The sequence below is a fragment of the Mercurialis annua genome, linkage group LG8 (assembly GCF_937616625.2).
Source record: "Mercurialis annua linkage group LG8, ddMerAnnu1.2, whole genome shotgun sequence".
Classification (NCBI taxonomy): Eukaryota; Viridiplantae; Streptophyta; class Magnoliopsida; order Malpighiales; family Euphorbiaceae; genus Mercurialis; species Mercurialis annua.
In genome coordinates this window covers 27,634,125-27,646,511 of record NC_065577.1, presented here as the reverse complement: position 1 = coordinate 27,646,511, position 12,387 = coordinate 27,634,125, and the positions used below count along the sequence as shown (strand labels likewise).

Below are 12,387 nucleotides of genomic sequence, written 5' to 3'. Positions count from 1 at the left end.
AACCCTAATCATTTCTATGCACGTGATGCATGCACTATTATGCATGTATCAATTATTGATTTATCTTTTATTTAGTGAACATACTTAGTGCTCAATGCAATCCTATTCGTTACATTTAAAATGCATGTTCATGATATGTCTAGGCACAATTACGTGTTGAAAATATTTCAAATATTTTAACAGATCAACTTTTGAAATCCATTTCCCAATAAAACATTTGCTAGACTTTACACTCTGTGAAATGTGTACTCAATAACCTCAAAATGCTTCTCAAATCCATACTATTAATCTATAAACAATAGATTAACAACTCAACCTAATATTTCGATAAGAGCTCTTCCGTATGAAAAGTAACCAACTAACTTCAACCCAAACTAAAACTTATACTTAATGAAAATAACACATCTTATTCGTTCCTATGAAACCTACCGCCAGCTCCTGCATCGCATCATTAACTTGATAAAAATACCAGTGTATTAATACACCGCTCTATGTTCTCGGACATAATTTCCAATATCCTTTCCAGGATAATCAGAAACCATCAACCACTCCAGGGGAAAAATACTTCCCTCTACATCCTCTATATTTGAACTCAAAGATTTCGATCCACAGATCAAAACACCAAGTCTAGCGTGACTTAAACCAAAAATTAGAGCAAAACAGAGTCTAAATGAAGGTTCAAATAACAATCATACCAAACATCAGGATATGCCAGAAGAACATATGAATTTAATTCGCCTCATGTGCTACTCCGCAAGAAGGGACACAGCAATAACAATCAACATATTCCAACCAAACTTGCGAGATACACAACGCAATTAAACCAAAATATTATGATTTTTGCAAACCATAAACCACGTAAGCATTGCCATTAAGCACAATTAACTCAAACATACTTAAAAGATAAATAGAAAGACATGCCACAACAAGCTTAAAATTTCATAACGAAATTACCCTGTAATAATTCATCTTCAAGAGTACGCTTCAAAAAATTTTGAAATTTAAAGTCAACCATAAAACTTCCAAATTTTGTTGAGCCCCACTGTTAAAATAAAATCAGTATCTAGAAAAATATCTTCTTATAAATCAATTGCTTATAACAAATACCCAAGTATCTCAATTCATTAAACTATCGAGTTAGCCGAATCATTACAACTACCAAGCTTAACTCCTAAATTTGGATGACCCATGTCTAACCCAAAATAACCGTTTATAAAACGTATTCAAAATATTTGTAAATCCGGAAAAAGTATTTAAACAAAATTTTTCCCTTTCAAATTAGGAGCTCAACATGACCCAAACGTGAAACTGAAGTTTAAAAACTCAAGTGAGAAATCTTTTGATCACAAGCAGCCATTTGTAAATCTCAAAAATTTAAAATATTGACATACAACAACATGGTAAAAATAAAATCAACGTTAAATTCTTAACGCGGGGAATCATCTCGTAAATAATTTCATTTTGAAAATCATCGACTGTCAACACCAAAACAAACATCGCATTTAAAACACAATAATTTCTTTTACTGGAAAATTTACTAAAATCAAGAAATTAAAAACCAAATTTCTGTTTTGATTATTTGTTAAAACACAAATTGAATAAAAATAATTTTTTTATGAAAACCCTTAAAACAACATGTGGTCAAACAATGTATGACCACAAAACACGTTTTAAAGTTTAACCCAAAATTACTTTACTTAGAATGCCTGACCCATCTGAAAATTTCTTCACCGGTAACATTAACTTCTTCAAAAATCTTTCTATTCCTCCCTCTCCAGATGTTGTATATACTAATGACAAAAGCAATTCTTCTAACCCTTGCTAGAACACTTTTTCCCATAGTTTTCCTGCTAAACCATGCTACTTCTCTTCTCCAGCTAAGCACATTTCTATTGATGTTGCAATTCTGCAAAACTCTCTGCATCACCATCAAGGAGACAGGACATTCAAAGAAGATGTGATCAATAGTTTCAACAGCAACATTGCATAAACCACAAATGTCATTGTCAATCGAACCCCAAGCCTTCAGTTTATCCTTAGTTCTGAGCTTGTTTTGAATAGCTAACCAAGCAATAAAACTGTGTTTTGGGACATAACCAGAACTCCACAACATTCTCCACCAGTTAACTTTATCATGTTGAATTCTATAGCTCTTCCAAGTAGAACTAATGGTAAAAACACTTGATTTGTTAAGCCTCCAGATGACTTTATCTTCAAGCTCCTCTTGAACTTTATAGTTGCTCTTAATCAGATCCCAAGCTGCTTCAATCTGATCATCCATAGGGTCAAGTAGCTTCCAACAACCCTTATGCCATACATCTCTTACTTTAGCTTGCTTGGGTATATCAGAGTCAGGAATTGAGATACCTGAAAACCTGTCACATAAGGACTTCCCATCAATCCAGGGGTCATGCCAGAAAGAAATATCACCCTTTCCCTGCTCAACCCTAAAACCATCATACATCCCTTCTCTGAGCTTAATTAAAGACCTTCAATTCCAGCTTGCTACCTGATGGATATCACACCTGAAACAATACCAGAAGACTGCAACAAGACGCGGGTCTCGAACAATAAGACCAGTCGCAGGTCCCTGACCCGGAACCTAACAGTAACTAACTAGTAACACGGATAAGTCAATCTTCCCTAAATATCAGGGACAAGGACAAAAAACATCTCATCATATCCAGAAGATGAGATCAGAATAAAGGAGAAGACTCCTAACACATTACAATGACAATGGTGTATATAAACCGAGCCCTGAGTCAGGTAAACCTAATTTCACTCATATTCACTCTCAACACTACTCCAAGCTATCTGACTTAGGCATCGGAGGGTATTCGAGCCAACACCGGCTCGAATCCTTCTAACCTATTTTCTTTTGTAGGTTGGATCAAACTCAGACTGGCAGTTCAAGAACCATTATTTGGCGCCGTCTGTGGGAACGATTAGTTCGTTTTCTACGCATTTAAAAATTCTTAATTTTGGTTTTTCGCCGAGAGAATGAATAACGAGGAAGAACCACCGCCGCCAGGAGTGGTGGTGAACAAAGGAGCCCTGCCCATAAGCAGCGGCCCAATTCTTCCCCCTATAGCCAGCACCGGAGGATGAGTTGCACCAGGAATCAACCTTGCTCCCCCAACAACAGGAGTGCCGTACGACATTACTCCACCGCCCCTAATAAGGGGAATTCCGGGGCAGACGCAGTCCCAATGGGGTTATTACACCCCCTAATATCAAGCACCCATGACGTATCCGCAATCAGGATGGTACCCAGGATATCCTCCTTGGAGTCATCCCAGTTACCAAGGATACCAGAGACCAGTCCAACCAATTTCGTTCCCGTCGTTAGACACAGAAGGGACAGTGACATCGACTACAACTATTCCGCCATACGTACCACAAGGCGTACCATTGCCTCCATTATACCATGAAGAAGTAATGAAAAGTGTTAATGATTTTCAGGATTACTTGGTGGGACTAGCCAACCAGTCAGCAGAACGACATGCAGGGAAGGAAGCACAAACTACGATCCCAGTGGAAAGACGCAGACTCGAAGCCCAGACGCAACGTAGAGGAGCGAAAGAAGGAGCGAGGAGAGGGCAGTCTGAGCCAGTGCCTCAGCGGAAAGACGCAGACAAAGATAAGGCGAATGCTCACCCACGAAGCAAAGAAGGAGAATTGGGGAACAAAGAGAAGGGTGCAGGCGCAGAGACAACAAAGAACAATCGGATCCACCTTGATGATGATCCCGTATCCAAGGAGGCCGTATCAGCGCAGAGAAAGAAGAAGGCTGGAGAGAAAGACAGAGAAAGCCACTCCTCAAACAAGAGAAGAGGAGCAGAGGAGCAAATAGACATCGACGAAAAGATCAATAACGCAATGACAAAATTTCGAGAGGAAGGAAAGGGAGGAGACGAAGACAAGGAGGACGAAGACTCACCCTTCAAATCTGAAATTCAACTGGTACGGTTCCCTTTGAGATTTAAATTACCAACATTTGACTCTTTTGATGGAACAGAAGACCCGAAGGGCCACATCTCTAAGTTCAAAACCATTATGATGCTACAAGACGTGACAGACCCAATGCTCTGTAGAGTGTTCCCAGCAACACTGCAAGGTTCGGCACAGAAGTGGTACTCACACCTCAAAGCTGGCTCAATCAGTTCCTTCTCTGATTTGGCCACAGGATTCAAAGCACGCTTCCGGACCAACATTCCCCTGCAAAAAAGTTCCAGCGACCTGAGAAAGTGCAAACAAGGAGACCAAGAAACACTGAAAATTTTTGTAGAAAGATTCAATAAAGAGGCAGTCCAGATCGAGAATCTCAACCACGACACAGCCATAGAGGCTATGAAGATGGGAACCCGATTCGAAGAGCTCCGAGACAAAATCCTGATGAAAAAGCCAACCACCTTCCAGGACTTGATGCTGATAGCACACAAGTATGTGGAACTAGACGAAGCAAGGAGAACTCTAACCAAGCAGTCGGAGACAACGAAACAAGACAGCTCCAGGTATCGAGGAAAGAAGGAAGAGGAGAGACCCCGGACACAGAGATTTGGAGGATTGAGCAGACATTACGATTTCATGCCATTGAACTGAGCCCCAGTCTATATACTTAGCTGGATGAAACAAAACCGAGTAATGTTCAATACCCCTAGAAGGATGGACCCAGACAAAGAACGGGACAAGAGCAAGTATTGTCGTTTTCATGAAGGTTACGGTCACGACACAGATCGCTGTTGGGATCTTAAAAGAGAAATAGAACAACTAATCCAATCTGGCGTGCTAAGAAAATTCGTCCATGAAAAGACAGGAGAAAAAAGGAAAGGAGACGCCACCGAAAAAGAGGAACAGACGAAGAAAGCCAAAGAAGTCGCAGGCGTAATACATGTCATCGATGGAGGAGACCCTTATAGCAACTCCCAAAAGAAGAAAAGGAACCGAAGAGGTTCTGCGACGATCTTCGCAATCGAGAGGGAAGTAACACAGGAAGTCTCATTCGGCCCAGAAGATGGCGGACACGTACGAGGACCTCATAATGACGCATTGGTGATAGAGGCGGTCATAAGAAACCACCAGGTCAAACGTATCTTGATAGATGAAGGAAGTTCGGTGAACTTACTAACCCTGGAGGCCTTTAAGGAGATGAAAGGATCGATTACCGACTTACGAAAAGCGTCTGTCCCACTCATCGGACTCGGAGGAAAGCCTATTCGGCCAGAAGGAACTGTGAACCTGTATGTAGAGCTAGGGGAGAAGACCGAAGGGCCACTCAAGAAACTACATGCCCAGTTCAATATGGTGGATCTACCTCTAGCATACAACGGAATCCTTGGCAGACCTTTATTGTACCAATCAAGCGCAGTAACCAGTATTAGGTTACTGACCTTAAAGATACCTACCCCATAGGGAACAGTGGTAGTAAGGGGAAGCCAAGAAATGGCCAGGGAATGCTGCATGATAACAACGGAAGATAGAGAAAGCCTACCAATCGCAACTTTCCCTGGGATAGTCGTAGACGAAGAAGAAGTAGGAGGCACAGAACCAGTCGGAGACATGGAGGACTTCAAAATAATTGCGACCAAGGTAGTAAAGATAGGGACAGAGGTCCCAAAAGAAGTAAAAGAAGAAACACAGTCCGTCCTAAAGAACAACTCAGAGTCATTCGCTACAGAACCAGCAGAAATCAAAGGAGTCGACCCAAAAGTGGCTTCACACAAGCTAAACATAAAACCAGGGAGCAGACCTGTGGTGCAGAAGAAACAGCGATTCACAGAAGAAAGACAGAAGGTCATCGCAGACGAAGTTAGGACATTGGAAGTGGCTGGTTTCATCCGAGAAGTGTTTTACCCAGACTGGTTAGCAAATGTTGTCCTAGTCAAGAAGTCAAATGGAAAATATCGAATGTGCGTGGATTTCACTAACTTGAACAAGGCTTGTCCCAAAGATAGTTACCCGCTCCCAAGCATAGACCAGTTAGTAGACTCAACCGCGTGCTACCTCTTGTACAGTTTCATAGACGCAGCGCAAGGGTACCACCAGATACCCATGGACAAAGAAGATCAAGAGAAGACATCCTTTGTAACAGACCAAGGGACGTACTGCTACAACGTCATGCCATTTGGACTAAAGAATGTCGGAGCAACGTACCAGAGATTGGTAAATTTCATGTTCAAATATCAGTCAGGAAGGAACGTAGAAGCCTACGTGGATGACATAATTGTAAAGAGTCTTACGGAGGAGACACACGCCCAAGACCTAGAAGAGACCTTCTCAGTCTTAAACAAATTCAGAATGAAGCTCAACCCAGCCAAGTGCGCCTTTGGAGTCAGAGCAGGTAAATTCCTAGGATACCTGATCAGCCAACGGGGAATAGAGGCTAACCCTGAAAAGATCCAAGCTATAGCAAAAATGAAGGCTCCGCAGAACATCAGAGAAGTGCAAAAGTTGAATGGCCGTGTCACAGCACTGGGACGCTTCATCTCTTCATCGGCTAAAAAATGTTTACCATTTTTTAAGCAACTAAGGAATATGAAAAAATTCACTTGGGATGAAGAGTGCCAGAAAGAATTTGAAAATCTGAAGTTTTTCCTGACTCAACCACCACTACTGAGCAGACCCATCACGGGAGAGACGCTATACCTATACCTCTCAGTAGGGAAAGAGACAATCGCATCCGTCCTAGTCCGAGAAGAAGGGGAAGAACAGCAACCTATCTACTATGTAAGCAGGACGCTTAAAGGCGCAGAGCTCAACTACCCAACCATTGACAAGTTGGCGTTAGCGGTAGTGGTTACGACAAAGAAGCTCAAACCATACTTCCAAGGGCACACAATCATCGTCCGGACAAACCAACCTTTACGCAAAGCTCTCCATCGCCCGGAAACATCTGGAAGGCTAGTAAGCTGGTCGGTACAGCTGGGAGAGCACGATATCAGGTACGAGCCAAGAAAGACGCTGAAGGCACAAGCACTGGCAGATTTCGTCGCAGAAATGACTGAGAAACCACCTAACGCAGTCGCAGAGGACATAACCTGGAACCTGTTCGTGGACGGAGCTTCCAGTGAACAGGGGGCTGGAGAAGGAATAGTACTACTCGGACCTCATAAGGTAGTCATAGAGCATGCAGTACATCTGAAGTTTAGAGCTACCAACAATGTGGCAGGTACGCGAGTACGTAAATATTTTTTCCTTGCATATAATTACTTAGACGCTCATGTCTGGCTGATGATGTAGCAGAATATGAGGCCTTTCTAACAGGGCTCACATTAGCGAGAGAAGTAAAAGCAGAAAAGCTGAGGATCCACAGCGACTCCCAGCTGGTCACAAGTAAGATCTTGGGCCAATTCCAGACGAAAGACGCAAACATGGCAAAATACATGGAAAGAGCAAAGGTGGTGCTAAAGGAAATAGAAAGGAACGGCGGGCAATGGGAGATAATCCCAATACCCAGAGAAAGAAACACACGGGCAGACGCCCTGGCAAAGGCAGCTGCGGCAAAAAGTCCTCTGTATCTCTCACTCTACATGAAAGAGGAGAGGGTGAGTCCCATAATAGATGAGAAAGAAATTTTGCCGATCACAGAGATGGATTCTTGGATGCAACCCATAGTTGCATACCTGAATGACGGAACAGTCCCAGAAGGGAGAGCAGAAGCAGCCAAACTGGTACGGATATCGTCCGTCTACTCCATGATAGAAGGTACCTTGTAATGGACCTCGGTCACACACCCATGGTCCAAATGCATTTCGGTAGAAGATGGAGCTTATGTACTGAAGGAGATCCATGAAGGAGAATGTGGAGCACATGAGGGAGCAACCTCTCTGAGCAGGAAAGCACTACTCATGGGATACTATTGGCCAACTATGAAGAAAGACGCAGAAGCAATGGTGAAAAAATGTGACAAGTGTCAAAGATTTGGCACAATCATAAGAACTCCAGCAGCCCACCAGTCAGCAATTGGAAGTCCATGGCCTTTTATGACATGGGGAGTGGACATACTTGGACCATTCACCCCAGCTAGAGGACAAGTCAAATTTATTGTGGTCGCGGTGGATCATTTCACCAAGTGGATGGAAGTACAACCAATGAGCACCATAACGTCCCAGAAGATCATCAATTGGCTTTCAAATGAAGTCATGAGCAGGTAAAGTTTCAAAGTTATATAAATAAAGACCTTTCAAATGAAAGAATACTAATACGTAACAGGTTTGGGACACCACATACCCTAGTCACAGACAACGGGAAACAGTTCGATTGCGCCAAGTTCAGGGAATACTGCGCTGAGTTAGGGATCAACTTGAAATTTACCTCCGTAGCACATCCGCAGACGAACGGACTCACAGAAGTCACCAACCGCACTATCCTATCCGGGATCAAGAAGAGACTCGGAGACTTGAAAGGGAGATGGATAGACGAGCTATACCATGTCATATGGGCTTATAGAACAACTCCCAGAAGGGCCACAGGGGAAACACCTTTCCGACTTACTTACGGAACAGAGGCTGTCCTCCCCGTAGAAATAGGAATGCCCACACTAAGGGTACAAGTCATAGACAAAGAGCGCAATGAAGAAGCATTGAAGCTGTGCTTGGATCTACTAGAGGAGAGAAGGCACCAAGCAGCCATACGCGCAGAAGCTTATCGCAGACAAATGACTAGGTATCATAATGCCAGAGTCAAGGAACGAAGCTTGTCAGAAGGAGACTTAGTCCTTAGAAAAGCAGAGATAGGGAAAGGAGCGGCCGGAGTAGGAAAACTCGAACCCAACTGGGACAGTCCCTACCGAGTCACAGAAGTCGTAGGAAAAGGAGCATATAGAATAGCTCAGTTAGAAGGCACGCCGTTGCCTAGAACCTGGAATATCGAGAACTTGAAAAAATATTTCCAATAAAAGATGTAACAAACGAATAATGAATAAAGTTGCATCTCGTATTTTTTCCATTTTTAAACATATCCACTAAATTATCATGCATGACTATGACTCAGTGAACAGACGCAACGAAAAGCAAACGAAAACAACATTCATAAAGTAGCGAAAATGTTCAGAAATACCAGAAAAAGGAGAGTTTCCCATGAAACCCTCCAAGCAAAAGAAACAAAAGAACAGAAGTGCTACAGAAGTAGTACAGAAATTAGAAAGCTAGCTAAACGGCCCAACATACAGCCAATTACACTTCCTCTGGATGGGTCGCTCCCTCCTTTGGACCAATCGTATCTTCTGAAACCTTGTCCTCAAAATTTTCCTCGATCAAATCAGAAGCTAAGGGATCTTGATCCTGAGCATCAGAAAGATGAGAGTCTTTGACTAATACCAAGGCCGTCTCTGACGCAGAGGTTTGACCCAGAAGACCTTTGTCACTACCAGCATCTAGGTCAGAACCCAATAATTTCTCAGGAGGATCTACAACATCTTTCACACCTTTGCTGATAACATCAGAAGGAAGCATCGGCGACACAGGCTGTCCAGCTTTCTTAGCAGCAACCTTAGCCGCAACACGCTGACCCAGAGCCCGGAGATCAATAGAAAGAAATTTGTTGATGTCATAATCTGGATAATCTTCACGTACTATCTTGATCACCGTGGCACAAAAGTCAGTCAAGCATCCACTCATATAAATATTTGCATCCCTTTTGTTGTTTTGCTGCTCTTGAGTCAGCCTCCCACATGTAGCCTGAAGCTGCAATAAAGTAGCTTCACGGTCAGAAACTTTCTTCTCTAGGATCTTAACGCGATCCAGGGCTGTTTGATGCTTCTTGTTCAGCTTTGTCCTCTCCGCAGACATAGAGTCTCGTAACGAAGTCATCTCTTTCTCATGCCTCAACTCCAACGACGCAGTTTCCTCCACCTTACGACGAACTAAGGCATTTCCTTGAATAAGCTGAAAACAGAAAAACAAAGTATGAAGAAAGAGAACACACTAAAAGGTCACAGAAGACAGAAGCAATAAGAGATGAATACCTGCAATAAGGCAGAATCGATCAGGTCACAAGCACCAGACCCAGTACAACTATCCCAAACTTCCATGTCCTTCGGAAATTGCACAAATTGAGAAAACAAAGCACCCACCTCAAAAGAAGAAGCTGACAGCCCCTCGACGTTCTGCTCCAACCATTCCCTAGGATTGGGGCAGGCATCTAAGTTCTTCTTAAGACGTTTCGCAAACCCCTGTCTGGTTCGTTCACGCATATCACGCCCTTTCTTACTAGAAGAAGCAGGCAATCCAGGCTCAACGCCCTTCTCGATCTTGACAGAGGGACGAGAAGGCAATGACAAGGAAGCAGGACGAGACCCAGTGATGACAGCCGAGTCATCGTCAAAGGTGAGAGTCAAAGCATCAAGGAAATCATCCCCCATTCCTGCAAAGGCAACATGCATAAATAAACATCCAAACAAGATAAAGGCAAAATAAAGACTAACAAGAAGCATACCCTGAGACGCAGACGTCAAATCTACAAAAGATAGAGGTGAAGGAGAACGGCAAGACTGGGACAGGGTATCATCACTTTCAAGAGGCCCCTCAATCACAGTACGAGGAGGCAACTCAATATGAGGAAACTTACGGTACATGTATCTATCCACTAAGTCACAACAATCGAATAAACGAGACTGGGCATCGTCTACTAAAGAATCTATGGCTTCTGAGTCAGTAACGCAAAGTGGAGAAAAAAAATAGGGACTCAGAGTCATCTACCAAATCAGAGGGGAAGTTAGCAAAGGCACTATCATGACCCACAACAAAGAAAGAACGTTGCCAACGCTTAGTAATTTTTGGCAAAGCATCAATCAGACGCTTGCCCCGATGAGCAGCCAAACGGTGATAAAATTCATTACTCCTACGCGTTATAAAGAAAAGCTCATTCAATAGACCCAAAGAAGGAGTCAAACCCTTGTCGCAGACTAACTCAATAAAGCAACACAAGACACGAATGACATTCGGATGGATTTGACCTAAGGGAATCCCATAGTCCTTAACAAAAGACTCAATCAAACTCTCTATAAACGATTACTTTCCCATCACCCACATTCTCATTAGCACTCATACGAGCACAACAGACAGAAAGGGAATAAGCCACTGGAATCCCATAATCATCACGAATTTCACCCAAAGACTCTCTATCAATATTGGTAACAAACGAACTTAAAGAATTACGATAATCAACGGCAGCGCCGGACGAAGGGAGAGACACAGAAGACCTAGTACGAGTCATACCTAGTATGGAAAATCAAGAAAGAAGACGAAGCTTACCTGGAAACCACAAGGAAGAACTAAGGCGAAAAGTAATAATGGCGGCGAAGAAAAGCAAGGAAATGTTAGAAGCAATCAGCGAGAAACAAAGTAGAAGAAAATGGAAAGAAAAGCAAGGAAATTTAAAGAAGAACCTAGGTAACCGTGACAGCAGTTACTAGGATAAAAACGTGGCGGACGTTCAGGAACACGAAATGATGGCAGTTTAAATTTTGAAAAACAAAATTGAAAAGACAAGAGAAGGGGCAATCACTCCTAACGGGCAGAAAGAAAAAGGTGCACAACGAGAAACAGGCCCAAACAAATGGCCCAGACCAACAAGCATAAATGCTTGAAAGACACAATCTTGAGGGAGGGACTAATGATGGATATCACACCTGAAACAGTACCAGAAGACTGCAACAAGACGCGGGTCTCAAACAATAAGACCAGTCGCAGGTCCCTGATCCGGAACCTAACAGTAACTAACTAGTAACACGGATAAGTCAATCTTCCCTAAAGATCAGGGACAAGGACAAAGAACATCTCATCATATCTAGAAGATGAGATCAGAATAAAGGAGAAGACTCCTAACACATTACAATGACAATGGTGTATATAAACCGAGCCCTGAGTCAGGTAAACCTAATTTCACTCATATTCACTCTCAACACTACTCCAAGCTATCTGACTTAGGCATCGGAGGGTATTCGAGCCAACACCGGCTCGAATCCTTCTAACCTATTTTCTTTTGTAGGTTGGATCAAACTCAGACCGGCAGTTCAATAACCATTACTACCAGAGGCTTGCTTATACCCCAGAAACTCAGCATTTTCAGCTTGTTCTTGATCACCCATTGAGCCCAAAGAGACTTTTTTACTGCAATCAGGTCTCAAATGTGTTTCATAACAACACATTTGTTCCAAATCACCATATCTTTTACTCCCAGCCCACCTTCATATTTCTACATGCATACATCTTTCTAGGAAACCAAATTACCATGCTTAAAATTAATTGGGCCCTTCCACAGAAAATTCTTGCACATCTTCTCCACACCCCCGGTAACAGACAGAGGTAACACAAAGATAGCACTCCAGTAAACTTGCATGCTAAAGAGCACTGCATTAACCAATTGAAGCCTACCAGCATGGTAAGA

At 42.8% G+C, this 12,387-nt stretch overlaps 1 protein-coding gene across 1 annotated transcript; it reads left to right on the top strand.

Annotated features, from left to right (window-relative positions):
• The first annotated feature begins 4,665 nt into the window (after positions 1–4,665).
• LOC126661810 (uncharacterized) lies at positions 4,666–5,412 on the top strand. The gene has a single exon (XM_050355681.1). The coding sequence runs from the start codon at positions 4,666–4,668 to the stop codon at positions 5,410–5,412; it is 747 nt and encodes a 248-aa protein (XP_050211638.1).
• Positions 5,413–12,387: the final 6,975 nt, after the last annotated feature.

Bases quoted from the DNA above. Each gene is read 5' to 3' on its own strand.
- LOC126661810 (XM_050355681.1), top strand. From the start codon at position 4,666: ATGGACCCAGACAAAGAACGGGACAAGAGCAAGTATTGTCGTTTTCAT.